The sequence below is a fragment of the Nansenia antarctica genome (genome assembly GCF_963989245.1).
Source record: "Nansenia antarctica genome assembly, chromosome: 2".
NCBI classification, from domain to species: Eukaryota; Metazoa; Chordata; class Actinopteri; order Argentiniformes; family Microstomatidae; genus Nansenia; species Nansenia antarctica.
The window spans coordinates 16,384,427-16,402,979 of NC_137675.1; the positions used below are offsets into that span (position 1 = coordinate 16,384,427).

The 18,553-nt window shown below is 49.1% G+C and overlaps 1 protein-coding gene across 4 annotated transcripts in view; it reads left to right on the forward strand.

Annotated features, from left to right (window-relative positions):
• The first annotated feature begins 502 nt into the window (after window positions 1-502).
• The window catches only part of pnpla6 (patatin-like phospholipase domain containing 6), a 41,756-nt gene continuing 23,705 nt past the window's right edge, over window positions 503-18,553 (forward strand). For all 4 annotated transcript variants that reach the window (XM_080522510.1, XM_080522512.1, XM_080522509.1 and 1 more), the window contains exons 1-15: window positions 503-523; window positions 4,286-4,374; window positions 5,682-5,735; window positions 5,898-5,985; window positions 6,156-6,238; window positions 6,451-6,545; window positions 7,364-7,504; window positions 7,786-7,945; window positions 8,568-8,648; window positions 9,366-9,494; window positions 9,777-9,857; window positions 10,337-10,481; window positions 12,059-12,127; window positions 17,425-17,525; window positions 17,798-17,953. In XM_080522510.1, coding sequence (XP_080378636.1) covers window positions 4,327-4,374; window positions 5,682-5,735; window positions 5,898-5,985; window positions 6,156-6,238; window positions 6,451-6,545; window positions 7,364-7,504; window positions 7,786-7,945; window positions 8,568-8,648; window positions 9,366-9,494; window positions 9,777-9,857; window positions 10,337-10,481; window positions 12,059-12,127; window positions 17,425-17,525; window positions 17,798-17,953 — 1,431 coding nt within the window. In that variant the 5' untranslated portion in view covers window positions 503-523; window positions 4,286-4,326. The remainder of the gene's footprint in view (window positions 524-4,285; window positions 4,375-5,681; window positions 5,736-5,897; window positions 5,986-6,155; window positions 6,239-6,450; window positions 6,546-7,363; window positions 7,505-7,785; window positions 7,946-8,567; window positions 8,649-9,365; window positions 9,495-9,776; window positions 9,858-10,336; window positions 10,482-12,058; window positions 12,128-17,424; window positions 17,526-17,797; window positions 17,954-18,553) is intronic.

Here is an 18,553-nt window from a genome sequence, read left to right on the forward strand (position 1 = left end):
ACAATATTAATTTAATTACACAATATTGTGATATTTTGGTATCATAATGAAAGGGCATGGAATATAAGCAACCCCAGTAAACCCATCTGTTGTAAGATCGTACCCTACATTGTCACCCTATATGACCAGTATAAATGGCAGTCTGTTTTCAAACACGTCAAGGATCCATCATTTTAAATGTTTACAACATTTTCGGAAGATGATCAGAATTTGCATGCTGATAGTAATACACTTTTGTACAGTATTGTTGCTTTCTTTTTATTCGTAATCCTAACTGTCAGTCACATCAATAGCGCACCAATCTCTCACCCATGTGAAGCGTCTCCCTCCCAAGATTGCTTTGGGATTGGTTAATACTTCCATATCTAATGAGATATAGGCGGGCCTATGTCTAATATTTTTTTCTCTGGATGCTTGATTGGCTAGACCCTTCCAATAAATAGAAATAGGCGGAGTTATGTTACATATCATTTCCGCTATATGTGTTATTTGACAGTAACAAGAGGAGATCCACGCAGTTAAGGTAAGGTGATGTGTTTTTTATTTGAGAGAGCTACCGGGCGGTAGTTATGGTTTGAGATATTTGAGGTGGCAATGTCGGATTGCGTGTTGATCTATGGTTGGTACTCATGACAAGTGCCACTCGTAAACGTACAGACTGCAGCAACGGTCACAGTCTGTGCCGAGCATGTCAATATGCGGTGTCCCAGCGGAGGTCAAAAAACACCATCCCCGCTTGTCGCCGGGGTGCTTCAGATGGAGGGCTGTGTCTCCGAAATGGTTGTTGGTAACAAGCTGTAGATCGGCTGGTTTTGGTCAACGAGACGGCGGTAGTGTCTGTCTATGCTAACGTTAGCGCCACTACAGTACAGTAGCAGGAGGAGGATTGTATGATGGCCAGATCAGCTCGAGTCGGACGCTTGTTTCAAAGCCAGAGAACTTGCTAATGCGGATCGATGTGACATTATGGTAACATACGAGCTGTTTCAGATGGGATTTGATACAGCATATCTAGCAAAGTTCCTCCTAATCAATACTAGTCTTGGCATAACCAAAGCCTCACAGTTGGGACTTAATGTCGGACACGGTTGTATCATTAATTTGCGCAGGTGACAAGGAGGAATGCGGCCTGAGTCAAAAGAACGAGTGACTTAAGCCACTACTACCATCCCAGCTTACTACTTTAAGGCCACCCATCTCTCTGGCTGGACAAGCTGCCAGTGATTTATGAACGGCAGTAAGTTGACACCACCAAAGCGCACGGCAGCACATTATGAAATGAACTATTTTGGCATGGACATTTGAGATCGTCCCCAACCGCGGCACAGCACAGTATTATTGAGTCCATTCAATCGGCCACTTGAGTTTCAAGAACCTGAAACGACACACCGCAATTGTCATGTAGTTTTAGGCCTATAGTTGTAAGCTACATGCAGATACACTACTCCTATGTCCCCAGTTGACCCTGAGTATAAATGTGGCCGTGATGACATCTGGGGGGCAAAGGTCATTGTGCCATAATGTACTCAGCTTTGTGTGGGGGTTCTGTTCTCTATGTGGAGGCCTACTTACTGCCTGTTACAGGGTGTTGGAGAGTGATGGGTTTTATGTGGGTATAATGACTTTGTCTCCTCATGAAAGATGTCATAGGCCTAGGCAATGGACATTTCTTAGTCAAATCAGCTGGAAGGTCATACAGCAAACCGCCACGCCAGAAAAGGCCGAAGGCACTATTCACTTGTTCTCGTAGCTTCCTGTACTCCATAATGTCGACTATAGGTCTAGTTTGTCTGTTTTCAGAGGGGCTGACACTAATGCAAACATGCTATAGGCCTATAGGCCGCGTTGTTGTTGTTAACCCCCTATAGCCCAGAATGTGCCGTCAGTGTGCATGAATAAACAAGCCTGGCTGTGTTAGTGAAGCGCTGGTATGTCTCCCCGTGGGTGAGTCCATGCTTGGGGTCGTCAACACTGGCCACATTGTTATAGGGCACAATGACAATAGGCTTTAACGGAGGCTCTGGTGAAGGCGGAGTGCACGGAGAATCAGGCCAAGAGTCTGACCGGGCTAGAGGAGATAGATAGATAGATTACTGTGTGCTACTGGTGTAATTATTCATGTAAGTAGGCCTACACTGTAGCAGGTTTTTCTCATTGTTTGGCTACACACCATGCAGCATGACAGTCCTATAGTCGTGGACACTAGGGCTGCACTGCACTGTATTGATTGATTGATTGATTGATTGATTGATTGATGTGTGCAATTATTTCCATAGCACCACATGTGTACACAATAAGAAAATGACCAGCGAGTGACCACCAGGGGGGTATTCCATCAACGTCGCTAAAGGAAAATCTAGGCTGATTTTCCTTTTCGTGACGTTGATGGAATAGCACCCTGCTGACATGAGCAAATCCGGGTTAGTGTGCTCAGTATGGAGGGTATGCAATGGTTCCTTGTTTACGACACACACACACCACACACCACACACACACACACACACACACACACACACACACACACACACACACACACACACACACACACACCACACACCACACACACACACACAATGGTATTGCAAGACAGAGCTGCTTGGCAGGATAAAAAGAAACCCCCCCCCAAAAAAACACGATATTCATCGTCACTATGACTTTCAGTTTTGTATTGTTGTGTGATGATGCAGTTGTTATTTGCTTTCTTATGACTCAGCCAGTGAGTGAGTCAGAGGAGGAGAACCTGGGAGAGAAGAGGCCTTCACGCCAGCCTAGCTGACATCCTGATCCCGCTCCATGTTTGTTTATTCAGTGAGGGGGGCCAGGCCTATGTAATATGACACTCCAGTGTCTCTCTGATTTGATTTAGGCTAATCCATGCTGCAGTTTGCCTCTGGCTCTCAACACAGTCCATGAAGTCCCAGATTGGGATGGAACATGACTGTTTCTGTAGCCAACATTAGCTGTTGTGGCTACACATGCTTGTGTTTAGAGTATGATGATGCCATTAGGCAAACGGTACAGGGTACCTGAACTGAAAACCACCAGAGCCAAATTTGCCTACACGGCCAGTCGGCCACTGTCGGCCAGGGCCAGAGTCGCACAGAAGGTCGTAAAGCACTGACTTTTGCCCCTACCTGATTATGCTGCCTATTTGATTCTGTGTGTGTTTTTTATACTGTGTTTTGTTATTTGATGTGCAAGAGTGGGACAATAAAGCTTTCTGAATGTTGAATCTGAATCTTATTCACTGAGTGAGTTTGTTAATCTGCTTGTTGAGGAGTTTGTAGGCTAGGCTAGCTGCTTGTTTGTCTGTTTGTGCTCAGTGCTCACTGCATTTAGAGTAAGACCATATTGGCCTTGTTTGGATTGAAAATGCCTGTCAGCAGGTCTGTTTGACCGACAAGACTGACGGAGGGGGGGAAGGGGAGAGAGAGAGAGAGAAGGGAGGGAATCAGGTAGGGGGTGTCTGGAAAAAGGCCTAACGATGAGTCTGGTGGTGGAATGTCTGGTGGATGGCTAAACAGATGGGAATGGGAACAAGGAGAGAGAGACAGAGGGAGAGGGAGATGGAGTGATGGAGATGATGGAGTAGGGGTGGGAGAGGAGAGGAGAGGGGAGGGGAGGGGGAAATGGTCAGTGCTAAATCCCAGGAGAAATAACCCATATCGGTGGGGGGTAAGAGGATTAGATCCTTTGGGAGCAGGGGAAGGGGAGGGAAGGGATGGGATGGGGATGGGGAAGGGATGGGAAGGGGGAGAGAGAGAGAGTGATGGGAGGAAGGGCTAGTCAGGGACTCAGGGGAGAGGAGGGAAGGGCAGGAGATGGGGGTAGGGAGGCCGGGAGGGGGAGGGGGGAGGATGGCAGGGTAGGAGAGGGGAAGCCATCTGGGGAGTATTGTGTCTGGATGGTATCGACCACTGACCCACTGTCCTCCCTGATAGTACAATAAATGAGGTTTGGGAGGAGAATGACATTTTCAGTGGGGGAAGGGGAAGGGGGGGGGGGGGTGGCGGCTTGATCCTCATTCAGTTGTAATGCCAGCCTTGTTAGGCTGCTGTGTTGCTGCCTTCTGTTGAACAATTAACCAAAGTATCTATGGAAATGTGCAATGTTTCTTTCTTTTCTTTCTATTTCGAAGAGTGTCTCTTGCGCTTGTTTTCCCCACGAACCATGAGAGGATTTGCTTTGCTGCAGGGTTTGGCTTCAGCCGCCGGAAAGGCTTTTAGTAAGCATACTACAGTACATTTGCAGCCTACATGTCTGATAACCACTTCCTGTGTTTTAGTGGCCGTTGATGGACCAGTCGTGTGAAGAGGCGGGGTTAGAATGGGACAGAGCACCTCGGAACAAGAGGTCCAAGAAGATACCCCAGAGGTCAGAACATCAACACACACTTACTTACACACACACACACACACACGTTCAAAATCGGCCTAGTAACTCTACACTGACCCCCCTGTTACCCTCACATACTTGTTCCCAGGAGCATGCGTGTAACTGTCAAACCTGTCCCACATACCAATCCTAGAAAGTCCTTAAGAGACCTTCTTCCTCCAATCTGATCGCTGCTGATAGTGCATGCTCCGGCTCAATCACTGATTGGCTGAGAGCCAGAGCACTAAAAGCCCATTGGCCTTGCCCACCGTGAATACAGTAACTGATTGGTCACGTGACGTGCCCGTTCACTCGGCCCTCCCCATTTCCCTCCACCTTCTAATGCTGCTGCAACGCAAACAAGCTTATCTGAGTCAGGATCTGAATCAGCGAAGGAACATGTCTGTGTGCTTGATACCGTTGAAGCGGAGTTACTTAAGTCGCTCTCTCTCTCTCTCTGGTCTGGCTCGGTCTTCCCTGCACTCTCTGTTCTTTTAGACAGATGTTTTGTTTGGCTCTGTTTTTTTTTTTTGTCCCCCCCCCCCCCCCCCCCCCCCCCACACCCTGTTCACTCTCTCTCTCTCTCTCTTTCTCCCCCCCCCCCCCCCATCTTCTCTCTCGCACTCTCCCCGGCCTGTACACACAGCTGATCAGAGCCAGATCAGATTGCATCACGTCTCTTGTGACATGGCCAATAGGCCCTGCTTTGTGTTCCCGTGCGAGGAGCGGCCCTTGTGTCTCCCTCCCGTAGCAGGAAGACTGTAGGCTCAGGTCCACTACTGAAGAGACGGAGTGGAAAGCAATGATTGTAACGATATACCTCGTCAAAAAACGATTGTTTGCGTGCTCTGTTGAACTCTGTTCCTGAGTTCAACTAGGGAAGCAAAAGGGAGGGAGAGGGAGTGGGGAGGATAGGCAAGCTATGCTGATGAAGAAGAAGAAGATGATGATGATGATGAAGATCATGATGTGTATTGTGTAGAACGATGAGGAAGAGAAGGAGGGAGGGAGTGAGAGAGAGAGAGAAAGAACAGGCATCCTGATTCAACCCAGATGAACTTCTCCTCCAGTGCCAAAAGAAATAACATAAAACACTTTCCTACCTCCAGGGCAGATTCCCAAATCCCAAATTCCCCTTCACGTCTTTTACTGATTCCCCCACCACACCCGCCCAGATCTAGAAACATGTATTTGTTCATACACGTTCTTCCCTCTCCAGCGACTGTACTTGGTAGAGTCGTTGGTGTGTGGTAAGGTTAAGGTTGTGACAGGCCGGTGATCTGGTGTCTGTGTCTGTCCACCAACAGGGAGATTTCGCCAACCTCAAGACGTTCGTGGAGGAGGAGCTTCAGACGAGCATGGTCGGTGTTTGTTGTGATTTTAGTTTTTTCGACGAGGTGTCATGCCCTATTGTTACGGTCATAATTATCTTATTAACTCTGTACTTGTCTGTCTGTCTGTCTCTCTCTCTCTCTCTCTCTCTCTCTCTCTCTCTCTCTCTCTCTCTCTCTCTCGTCTTCCAGATGATGGGCATGGTGATCGGCGCGGGGATCGTCATAGTCCTCATCGCCATCCTCATCTTCTTTGTCCTGCGGAGGATCCAGCTTCGAAGTCAGTTTGACCTTCTAAGCTCCTCTCGTCACTTTACGTCAGCTCACATTGAATAAAGTTTCAAGATTTGTATCCCCCACCGCCTCCCCCCCCCCCCCCTCCCAAGTGTTGAGTTGTGTCTTTTTTAGTTGAGTCTAACCTTTGTCCTCTGTTGTGACTTGCCTTCTCAGACCTGGAGGCCCAGGAGGCTCCTAAATACCGCTTCCGTAAAAGGGACAAAGTCATGTTCTATGGCAGGAAGATTATGCGCAAGGTGAGTGTGGTTGGTGGTGTAGTGTGTGAACAGCCCCTGTGTGTTCTTGGTTGTTGTTCAACACACCGCGCTTCTTGCTCAAGCTGACTTTGGACTGCTCTCTCTGCTCATTTTCCTCTGTCTCTCACTCTGTCTCTCTCACACTCACTCTCTCTCACTCTCTCCCTCTCCCCCTCCCTCCCTCCCTCCCTCCCTCCCTCCCTCTCTCTCAGGTGTCCCAGTCTACCTCGTCCCTGGTGGGCACAGGGGCCTCCTCGACGCGTCCACGGCTCAAGAAGAAACAGAAGATGCTCAACATTGCCAAAAAGTAGGTTCTGATCACCCCAGCGCTATCTGCTGCCCCCCGCCCCCTGCTATCTGCTGCCCCGTGCTATCTGGTCCGGTGCTGCTAACTACTACCTAGGACTACCTGCTGCTTAGGAATATCTACTGCCCAGGACTACCTACTGCTTAGGAATATCTACTGCCCAGGACTACCTACTACCTAGGACTATCTACTGCCCAGGACTACCTACTGCTTAGGAATATCTACTGCCCAGGACTACCTACTACCTAGGAATATCTACTGCCCAGGACTACCTACTGCTTAGGAATATCTACTGCCCAGGACTACCTACTGCTTAGGAATATCTACTGCCCAGGACTACCTACTACCTAGGAATATCTACTGCCCAGGACTACCTACTGCTTAGGAATATCTACTGCCCAGGACTACCTACTGCTTAGGAATATCTACTGCCCAGGACTACCTACTACCTAGGACTATCTACTGCCCAGGACTACCTACTACCTAGGACTATCTACTGCCCAGGACTACCTACTACCTAGGACTATCTACTGCCCAGGACTACCTACTGCTTAATATCTACTGCCCAGGACTACCTACTGCCTCGGAATATCTAGTGCCCCGCTGCTAACTAATGAAGCTAATAAAGGGACTGTCAAGAGTAGAGCAGAACTGTGTTGGATGTCCATGTTCAGTTTTTCTAACCACCTGTCCTCTGTCCTGCTCCATTCCCTGTTCTACCTCCATTTCTCTCTCTTCCCTTCTCTCCTCTCTTTCTCTCTCCATCCCTCCCTCTACATCTCTCTCTCCACCCCCCCCCCCCCCCCCCCCCCCTGTAGGATCCTGCGCTTTAAGAAGGAGGTGCCCACCCTGCAGGCCAAGGAGCCCCCTCCCTCGGTGCTGGAGGCTGACCTCACCGAGTTTGACGTGGCCAACTCCCACCTGCCCTCCGAGGTGCTCTACATGCTCAAGAACGTCCGGTACGTAGAGGGGTGGTCGTGTGTGGTCGTGTGTGTGTGTGTGTGTGTGTGTGTGGTTGTGCTTGTGTGTGTGGTCGTGCGTGTGTGTGTGTGGTCGTGCGTGTGTGTGTGTGGTTGTGTGTGGTTGTGCTTGTGTGTGTGGTCGTGTGTGTGTGTGTGTGTGTGTGTGGTCATGCATGTGTGAGTGTGTGTGTGTGTGTGTGTGTGTGTGTGTGTGTGTGTGCGTGCGTGCGTGCGTGCGCCTGTGTGATAACCTCCGTCTCTGTGTCCCCCTCCTGCAGGGTGCTGGGCCACTTTGAGAAGCCTCTGTTCCTGGAGCTGTGTAAGCACATGGTGTTCCTGCAGTTCCAGCAGGGGGAGTACGTCTTCAGGCCCGGCCAGCCGGACAGCAGCATCTACGTCGTACAGGACGGGAAACTAGAACTGTGCCTTACTGGACAGGTGAGTGTGTGAGTGTGTGCGTGCCTGTGCGTGCCTGTGCGTGCCTGTGCGTGCGTGTGTGCGTGTGTGTGACTGTGTGTGACTTAGGGTTAGGGGTAGGGTTAGGGTTAGGGCTAAGGTTAGGGTTAGGGTTAGACATGCCAGCATGTACCAAGTCACCCTAGCACCTAACCCTAACCCTAGTTTTCCCACATGTACCGTATTCCCACATGTACCGTAACATATATATATATATATATACACAGGTGTGTATTGTGGATGCAAATGGCAAACCCTAGTATAATCAACGTTCAGGATTAAACGAGACCATTTAAAGGAGTTTATAGTTGTCCTCTAATAAACTCCTAGAAGGTCATTAACAGATGATTAACGCCTGTTAATGTTCAAGATCTGATCCACTTAACTGAATATGACGTAAATGGCGAATATTTAGTTGGAATCTAGAAACAGATCAAGCACACTAAACACTGAGGGAAAGCACTCTTGAATGTATACAGACAGATGGCATTGTAATAGTCAAGACAGTTTTAATGAGCTGCGTGTGTGTGTCTGTGTGTCTGTGTGTCTGTGTGTCTGTGTGTCTGTGTGTCTGTGTGTGTGTGTGTTCTATCCTTTTTTCCAGGATGGCAAGGACACAGTGGTGAAGGAAGTGTACCCCGGAGACAGCGTCCACAGCCTCCTCAGCATCCTGGACGTGATCACAGTAAGCCCCGCCCCCCACACATCCTGTCACACGCCCAGCACTTGTACACGCTTTTACACACCACCACCGCCGCCGCCACCGCTCCCTCCCTGGGCGAGTCATAGCACGGCAGTGCGGCGTGTCAGTCACGTGTCAGTCGGTCTTTGAGCCCGAACCGTTTCGCAATCCCAATCTTATACGAGCGTAGCATTCTCCAGGGAGGAACTATTAAACGATGACGTCACCCATTGTGGTTGAACTTGATTGAGCTTGCTCTTTTTAGTTTTTTTGGATGCATTAATTCAAAACGCACACACACACACACCCACACACACCCACCCACACACACAAACTTCCAGTCATAAAGAAATATTTCTGAGAACCATATCAATATCGTAAAAAACGAATGCAAACAAACTAAGCAGCATAGAATTCTCCAGTGAGGAACATTAACGTTGTCGTTGAACTTGCTCTTTTTGTTTTTTGTATACATTAATTCAAAACACAGACAGACATGCATATACACACACCCACACAGAAACTTCCTGTCATAAAGAAATATTACTGAGAACAACAACCAATATGTAAAAACTGTAAAAACAAATGTAAACAAACAAAGTTCTTGCGTCCTGCCGTGAGTGGGGGTGGTTCGCTGGGATAGTAAAACATATATATATATACATAATAATAAGACTATGGCTCAACATGGACTGACTTGGGTGTGTGTGTGTGTTCCAGGGACATCAGAAGCCATACAGGACGGTGTCTGCACGGGCGGCCGAGGTGTCCACTGTTCTCCGTCTTCCTGTGGAGGCCTTCCTCTCCATATTTGAGAAGTACCCCGAGAGTCTGGTGCGGGTTGTACAGGTGAGGGGTGTGTGTGTGTGTGTGTGTGTGTCGGGGGAGGGGGCGGTGTGTGTGTGTGTGTGTGTGTGTGTGTGTGTGTGTGTGTGTGTGGGTGTCGGTGTCGGTGTGTGTGTGGGTGTCGGTCTGTGTGTGGGTGTCGGTCTGTGTCTGTGTGTCTGTGTGTCTGTGTGTCGGTGTGGGTGTCGGTCTGTGTGTCTGTGTCTGTGTCTGTGTGTGTGTGTGTGTGTGTGTGTGTGAGTGTGTCAGTCACTGATGTTACTGTGGCCTTATCCTCTCTCTCAGATCATCATGGTCCGTCTTCAAAGAGTAACCGTGCTGGCCCTACACAACTACCTGGGGCTCACCAATGAGCTGTTCAGCCATGTGAGTCCACACACACACACACACCACACACACACATACACACACAAATAACGGTACCACAATACCACCTAGATGCTGCAATAAATCCACACCCATGCATCCTCTGCTGACTCACACATCAGGAATGCTGCTTTATTAGCCCAGTCCATGTGTTGTTTTTATTGTTACTGAATCATTGGATGTTAATGACTCTACTGATCCTACTTCTCTGTACTCTGCCCTCCACGCACCCTGCCTCCCACACTCACACACACACACACACACACACACACACACACACACACCGATATACACTCTCCCACAAACACACACACACTGATATACACACGCACACATCCTCCCACACAAAAACACACATACACACACACCGACATCCCCCCCACCCCTAACCACACATACACACACCGACCCCGCCCCCCCCCCCCCAACCACACACACACACACACACACACACACACACACACACACACCTTCCACAGGAGATGCAGCCCCTGCGCCTGCTGCCCCTGTCCCCCCACCCGGCCCGTACCAGCCCCGTCCGCCACGCCAGGCGCTTCGGCAGCCTCACGGTGACGGACGAGCAGAGGGAGGCGGCCGTGAAGGGAGACACCACCACACCCCCCGGTGAGGGAACGGAGGAGGGAGGTGGAGAATGATAGGATGGGGGGGGGGGGGGGGGGGGGGGATGAGAGGGATGAGAGAGATGGATTGAAGGAGGGAATGAGGAGAATGTGATGAAGGGATGGCCAGGGTTTTTTCCTGCATTGAAAAGGCTTTTTTCACCCCGCCCTAAGCCTTGTAGGAGAAATCGCGGAACGCAAACACGTAAAAACGATTAAAAACCGTCCCATGCATTTTTCGCTGCGATTCGGTCATCCCAGCAGCAGGTGCTGTTAGGCTATTGTTGCACGCAATACCCGTGGAAGAGTCATTTGTACGGAGCCCCATATGGGACATTAGGTCATGTTATGCTTATTGGCCCCTGTAATGGAAATCTAACCATACGGTCCTCAGGTGAGACAGGAAACCAACAAGATGGTACACAGTATTTACTCGTTAATAAGGTTTAATCAAAATAGTTTGCAAAGTATTGACTTCTCAAACAACAGTACACAACAGAAGTGTCATGAGAGCTGTCCTGGCAAGAAGCCCTGAATTCTGGTTCTCACCAACATCTTATACTCGGACTGGACGGACAAGGTCAGCCGGCCCCCCTCCGAGGGTGGCATGATTTACAGACAATGAGCTGGTGTGTACCTTATCTTTCTCAGTACTAGCAGATGGGCACACTATCTTGTCAAGTGGCAGATTTAGCACATTCTGTACTGAGAAGTAAGGTAAGCTAAAATGAAAGAATTTATTAAGCAACAACAAATAAAAAAACAAGGGAAACCAAGGGGATGCTGAACGGTGCCAAAATAATAAACGACAGAAAGCCCTGACTACCTAACCAGTAACCACCCCAGCTCTAAGATACCATAGGTTGGCATAACAGAAAGGTTTCTACGTGTTAAAGTGAAGGATACCTTACCTATCCCCTCTGGGCCTGTGCGTAGAAACATACAACCAAAACCTGATATCGAGTATAGGTTCAACTATGAGCCAGAACAAACATTAACGTGTGAATTAGCCACAGGACTTTCAAAGAAACGTCAAATACAACACAAACAACGGCTCTCGAACAGAGGACAGGAGGGCTCTTTAAACAGGCGGACGAGCTGCCGATTGGTCCGGTCCAGGCGCACTAACGATGACGGACGTGACGTCAGGCCAATCGTGGGCGGACACCTGCATCGAGTGAAAGGAGGAGACACGGAAGGGAACACAACACAAACACAGAAACACAGGACGCGGGACGTAACACACCCGCTCACGCTCCACCTCCCCAGACAGACCCAGGCGTTGTTTACATATCCCTCAGTAAATATTTAAAATGTTCCATGTTCAATGTTTTTTGTCACACATTTAATTACGTTATACATCTCAATAACGTCAGCACAACGATTAGAAGAACAAGCACCCGGGTTAGCGGGCACACGATACATTCTCCACGCGCTCGACTTCTACCGCCTCAGCCTTATTCTGAGCCAGGAAAAAACCCTGGATGAGGAATTAAAGGACTCTAGAGGGGGGAGACGTCTGAGAAAGAACTGTTGTGACGTGTTGTTATTGACGATGTCACGTGACTTTATTTCATGCAGCGGGGGAACATGGTAAGGATGGCCCTCCGACCCTCAGCAGGACCATCTCCATGCCTGTGGACATCGCTGGTGAGTGTCTGTCTCTCTTGCTTTCTTTCTTTATTCTCTATCTCTGTCTTCTCGTGTGTGTGTGTGTGTGTGTGTGTGTGTGTGTGGGTCCGTGCGTGCGTCTCTCTCAGTGGCGGCTGGCCAATAGAGGGCGCTAGGGCGCCGCCCCCACCTTCCAACGCTTCCTTCCACTTCCTAGTTCCTACTTGTAAAAGTTTTTAAAAATAAACATTGTTTACTCATAAAATGCGGCTGATATTCTGTCGGCGCCTATCAGCATTCATAAAAAATCCTCCAATACAATAAAAATTGTATCTGTGTGAAATTCACTGTGAAAATGCATATATACTGTATATATACAAGGGTAGGGAGTCTGGACGCCGGCCGAATGGGATCCTATGGCAGTGCTAATACTTTTGGCTAACACGTGAGCTGTAGCAGCGCTCCAATTGGCTGTCTCCTATTTCCCGGTCGGGGCGCACAAAAGTGCGCCCTGAGCATGCGCGGATTAACGCATAGGCTTACCTAGGCTGCAGCCTAGGGCCACTACCACTAGGGGGCCACGACGGCCACCTAACATTGGATACAAACATTTTTTTTAAATGCGTGAGACTTGAGAGCCCTGAATATCCGGTTGTTAAGTCTGTCAAACGTGACGTTTTGCAATTTCCGGGTCCAAACCAGAAATTCTCCGCACCAGAATACCAGTGTACTATAGCGGTAGAATGACAGTTTAATCGTTTTTTAGACTCCGATCTATTCATACAACAAGGGACACAGCACTTTCCCGTTTTCCCCATATTGTCAGGGTATTTGAGCCTCGGAAAAGCGCTATATAAATATAATTAATTATTATTATTATTATTGCGGCATTTCGAAGACAGCGCCTCAGCCAACTTTGGACCCGGAAACACGTCGCGACTTAACAAACGAATAGCTAAGTAAAATTTTTTTTTTTAAAAATGGAATGGAATGGAATGGAATGGAATGGACTTTATTTGTCATTGCTACAGTACAGGTACCAAACAACGAAATTTAGGAGGTGGTGAAAGGGAAAAAAAAAACAAAAAACAACATTTTAGAAAAAGCATAAAAGCATAAAATCACAAGAAGGTAAGGAGCTGGTTTACATCAATAAAGGCTATGTACACAATCCACTGTACTATACTGCACAGATAGTCAACTAGGGTTGTCATATTGCACAAGAGTATTTTTTCACATTATTTTAAAGTGTCACAGTTTGCAGGCTTGAAAATGTACATGTTTGTGCCTCAGCACTAGCTGCCATACAATCCGTCCGGACTGTCCTGGGCCCAGAACTTAGGCCTTTTCTGTGTTCAGGGCCTTGACGGCCCTGTGGTAGAAGCAGTCCTTCAGTCTGTTTGTCTTAGCGGCCGGGGTCCTGTACCTCCTGTTCGAGGGCAGCTTGACAAAGTGTACGTGCCCAGGGTGGGTCGGGTCCCTGGAGATCTTGGAGGCCCTCCTGAGACAGCGTGTGTTGTACAGCTCCTCCAGAGAGGGGAGGGGGGCGCCGGTGATCTTCTGTGCTGTTCTCACGACTCTCTGTAGCGCGTTTCTCTCCGCTGTTGTGCAGCTGTGGAACCAGTTGGAGATGCCGAAGGTGAGGATGCTCTCCACTGGGCCGTGGTAGAAGGCCACCAGTATCTCCTGCTTGTTGTGTTCTTTCCTGAGGCATCTCAGGGTGTATAGCCGCTGTTGTGCCCTCTTGATGGTGCCTTTTGTGTTGTCCTTCCAGGCCAGGTCATCCCGCATGTTGTGTCCCAGGAATCGGAGGGTTGAGACTCTCTCCACGCTCTCTCCGTCGATGAGCAGGGGCTGGATCTCGGACTTTTTCCTCCTGAAGTCTACGATGAATTCCTGGGTCTTTGACTTGTTTAGCAGCAGGTTGTTAACCTTGCACAGCTTGCTCAGTTGCTCTACCTCATCCCTGTACGCCGCCTCGTCCCCCCCCGAGATACATCCCACCACGGTGGTGTCGTCTGCAAACTTTACGATGTAGTTGCTGGGGTGGACGGGGGTGAAGTCGTGGGTGTAGAGGTTGTAGAGGATGGGGCTTAGCACGCAGCCCTGGGGGGACCCAGTGCTGAGGCTGAGGGCTGTGGAGGTGTGGGGGCCCACCCGCACCCTCTGGGGGCGGTCGGTCAGGAAGTCCTTGATCCACGCACATATAGAGTGTGATAGACCCAGGTCGAGTAGTTTGGTCACTAGCCTGTCTGGAAGGATGGTGTTGAAGGCGGAGCTGAAGTCCACGAAGAGCAGTCTCGCGTAGCTGTTTCCCCTCTCCAGGTGGGATAGAGTGGCGTGGAGAGTCGTCGCTATGGCGTCCTCTGTGGACCTGTGGGCTCTGTAGGCGAACTGGTATGGATCCAGGTTAGGCGGGAGGCGTGTGAGTATGTGGGCCCGGACTAGTTTCTCGAAGCACTTCATGATGATTGGTGTGAGTGCCACCGGGCGGTAGTCGTTTAGGCAGCTCACCGTGCTTTTCTTCGGGACTGGGATGATAGTTGAGGTTTTCAGGCAGGGTGGGACGGTGGCCTGGGACAGGGACTGGTTAAAGATGTTGGTGAAAACCCCGGCCAGCTGGTCGGCGCAGTCTCTCAGCACCCGTCCCAGGACGCCATCCGGCCCCGAGGCTTTCCTGGGGTCCACCGCCTTCAGTACGCGTCTCACCTCATGCTCTGTGAGGGTGAGGCTGCTGGGAGCTGGAGAGAGTGGTGTTTGTGTTGTGGTTACCTCCGTTCGCCCCTCGTCGAACCGGGCGTAGAAGGTGTTCAGCTTTCCCGCCAGCAGGGGGTCGTCCTCTGCGGCTGTGAGCCTGTTGGCTCTGAAGTTTGTCATCTGCTGAACCCCCTGCCACATCCGCCTGGAGTCGTTGCTCAGGAGGCATTCCTCAATCTTCTCTCTGTGCTCTGCCTTGGCCACTTTGATGCCGCGCTTTAGGTTGGCCCTGGTGGAGCTGTACAGCGGTGTGCGCTTCCCTGCGAAGAAGGCGTTGTCCCTCTCATTTATCAGTTTTTGGACCTTCCCAGTCATCCATGGCTTCGTGTTGGGGTAGACCCGGACCCGTTTGTCCACGGTGACTGAGTTGGTGCAGTTCACTATGTGGTTCAGAACCGACGACGTGTACTGTTCCAGGTCCTCATGCTCATATTCCTGCCATAGGGTGTCATTTAGGCAGATCTGCAGTGGAGCGGACCCTTCTGGCCAGGTTCTGACAGTCTTAGTGGTGGTGGGAGCACTTTTCCCCATTGTGGTGTATGCAGGAATCAGGAGGATTGACACATGGTCAGACATGCCTAGATGAGCTAGCGGACTAGCCTTGTAAGCACGTTTGATGTTGGTGTATACCTTATCCAGTGTTTTTTCTCCTCTCGTTGCACATTTTACATGCTGATAGAACTTGGGTAGTACTGCCTTCAGGTCGACATGATTAAAGTCCCCCGCTATGATGTGAATAGCCTGTGGATCAGTGCTTTGTTGGCTACTAATGACGTCATATAGTCGCGCCAATGCTACTTTGCTGTCTGAGCTAGGCGCTATATACACACATGTAATTAGCACCGCGTTAAACTCCCTAGGGAGGTATGTGGGTCGGCATTTAACAGTCAAGTATTCTAGGTCTGGGGAGCAGTGGCTACTTACAGTTTTCGTGTTTAAGCACCAGCTATCCTTCGTCGATATTATGATCCCACCTCCTCTTGACTTCCCGCTACGCTCCGTTCGGTCGGCGCGATGTAGCGTGCGGCCCTCTAAGCTAACGGTAGCGTCCACAATGTTGTCATTTAGCCAGGTTTCGGTCAGAATAATCACACAGCTATCCCCTACGATGCTGTTTTTGGCCACCTGTAGTCTCAGTTCATCCATCTTGTTCGTCAGGGATCTGACGTTAGAGAGGAAAATGCTTGGTAAAGCTGGTTTGTTTGGGCTTCTCCTTAGCCTTGCTAGCAGGCCTCCCCGGCGGCCTGTTTACGATCTCGCCTCCGTCGCTTACGCCTTAGTGTTGGGATAGCGTAATACTGTTCACCCGGCGCTCTCGCGATGTCGAAAGGGATCCTTTGTTGTTCTAAGAATTCCGCCGTTACAGTCCCCTCGTTTTTCGCACCAACTTCTAGTAAGTCTAGTCTGCTGTAGGTACTATTTACACAACCGTTCCCTATAAGTATTAAAATAAAAATGTACATACAAATATTCTTAAAAGCACTAAAAAACACCAGCGTGGAAGCCACTCCGAGCCTCGCGTCTAAGCGCGACGCCATCTTGGATAGTAAATGCAGCTGCGACGACCAATGTTGTTGAGAGTGAGAGCCACAAAGCAGTTAGCACTGGGTCGGGTGTCGCTAGCAGCACTGAGGCGAACATGGGGGACAGCAACAGAGAGACAGACAACAGGAGAGGAGAGCAACAGAGAGACAGACAACAGGAGAGGAGAGCAACAGAGAGACAGACAACAGGAGAGGACAGCAACAGAGAGACAGACAACAGGACAGCAACAGAGAGACAGACAACAGGACAGCAACAGTGAGACAGACTACAGAACAGCAACAGAGAGACAGACAACAGGACAGCAACAGAGAGACAGACAACAGGACAGCAACAGAGAGACAGACAACAGGAGAGGAGAGCAATAGAGAGACAGACAACAGGAGAGGAGAGCAATAGAGACAGAACTGAGGTGAGGTGAGCAACAGAGATAGTTCAGGATGATAACAAACAGTTCAGTATGACAGAGACAACTAATAGAAAGACAACTGTATGATTATAGAGTTTACATGTTCAAGGAAATATTGTATGATAATAGAAAGGTACACTTTAATTTAATTAAAGAAGTAACAAAGAACACATTTATTATCACAATTGCATTGTGTTCCATGTCTTTCTCCATTGAATAAATAATGCCTAGTTGAATGGCTAAACAAGACAACTGTCTGGACAGTACTGCTAGAATTATTCACCTTACCGCTGCACAGATAGACAAAGGGTATAAGTCCATTCTGTTAACATTAGGTCTACTCTGCTAACAAAGACTATTCCAGTTGATTTGTCAGTTGTTGTGCATTATATTGTTGTTGTGTTTGCAGTTTGCCCTTTAATAAGTTATATATAAAAATAATTAAGTTATATATATATATTCTCATGCTAAAATCGACTGTAAATCCAGATTTTAAAGTTGATATTCTTCCCCGTGGAGCATGCCCCCATAACCTGTGCCCCACCCAACATTTTTATCACCAGCCGCCACTGGTCTCTCCCATCCCTTGTCTGAAGTGTGTTCTACTCTGTGTGTCGTATTTACTCAGGGATGCAGAAGGGCCTACGGTCGGACTTTGACATGGCGTACGAGAGGGGCCGGATCTCAGTCTCTGCAGAGGAGGGCAACACCCCACCCACCTTCACCAGGGTCAGCACACGCACACACACACACACACACACACACACACACGGATGTATCATTGATTTATCTAAACCTTGTGTGTATTTGTAATAAATCATCTACACATATTTTCAGTATTCCCTAACTAGTTGTTGTGGTTTCCCTGTTAAGATGATCTATCTATGTGGTAAGACACTCAAATAGGTGTTGAGGGTCCTGTTAGTGATGGTGGTGTCTGTGTGTGTGTGTGTGTGTCTGTGTGTGTCTGTGTGTGTGTGTGCGTGTGTGCGTGCTTGCAGTCTGTGTCTCAGGACCAGCGAGAGAGGAGGGTGACGGTGGACGAGGTTCCGTCGGGGGTCTACCTGTACCCCGAGGAGGAGGGGGGGGCGCAGCGCCCCAGCGCCGCCCTGTTCGAGGAGGCTCAGAAGGAAATCCTCAAACTCATGTGCATCGAGGTCAGCCCCAGGTTTTTTTTTTCTTTGTTTTTTTAACGATCACTTTCTCAAACACTTGGAGCAACTTTGAACAACGTCGAACACAGTTAAACCCTGGAACAACTTTGTGTAGAAGTAGGCTAAATGGGACAATACAAAAACAAGATAATATTGAATAAATTGTTATATCTACCTCCTTATTTGTCGGGGGGGGGGGGGGGGGGGATTCTGAGTAGATTTAACTTCTCTGTAGACGGGCTGGGTAAGAGGCTCTGGAGGTCACGCAGAGTTCACCGCCTCAGATCCCCTCTCTGACTCAATCGCGCTCTCTCTCTCTCTCTCTCTCTCTCTCTCTCTCTCTCTCTCTCTCTCTCTCTCTCTCTCTCTCTCTCTCTCTCTCTCTTTTTTAATCATTACAGTTAGTTTCACAATCTAGAGTTGCAGTCGGCGGTTGCCTAGATAGACCATCTGAAATTGGACATGTCAAGACCGGGACGCCCCCTGGCATTTGGCCCTTTTTCATTTATGACCCACTCCTGGCCACCCAGGCCTATTGTTTCACCATAACAATTGCTTCATCGAGAGAGAGAGAGATAGTGTTTCACCATAACAATTGCTTCA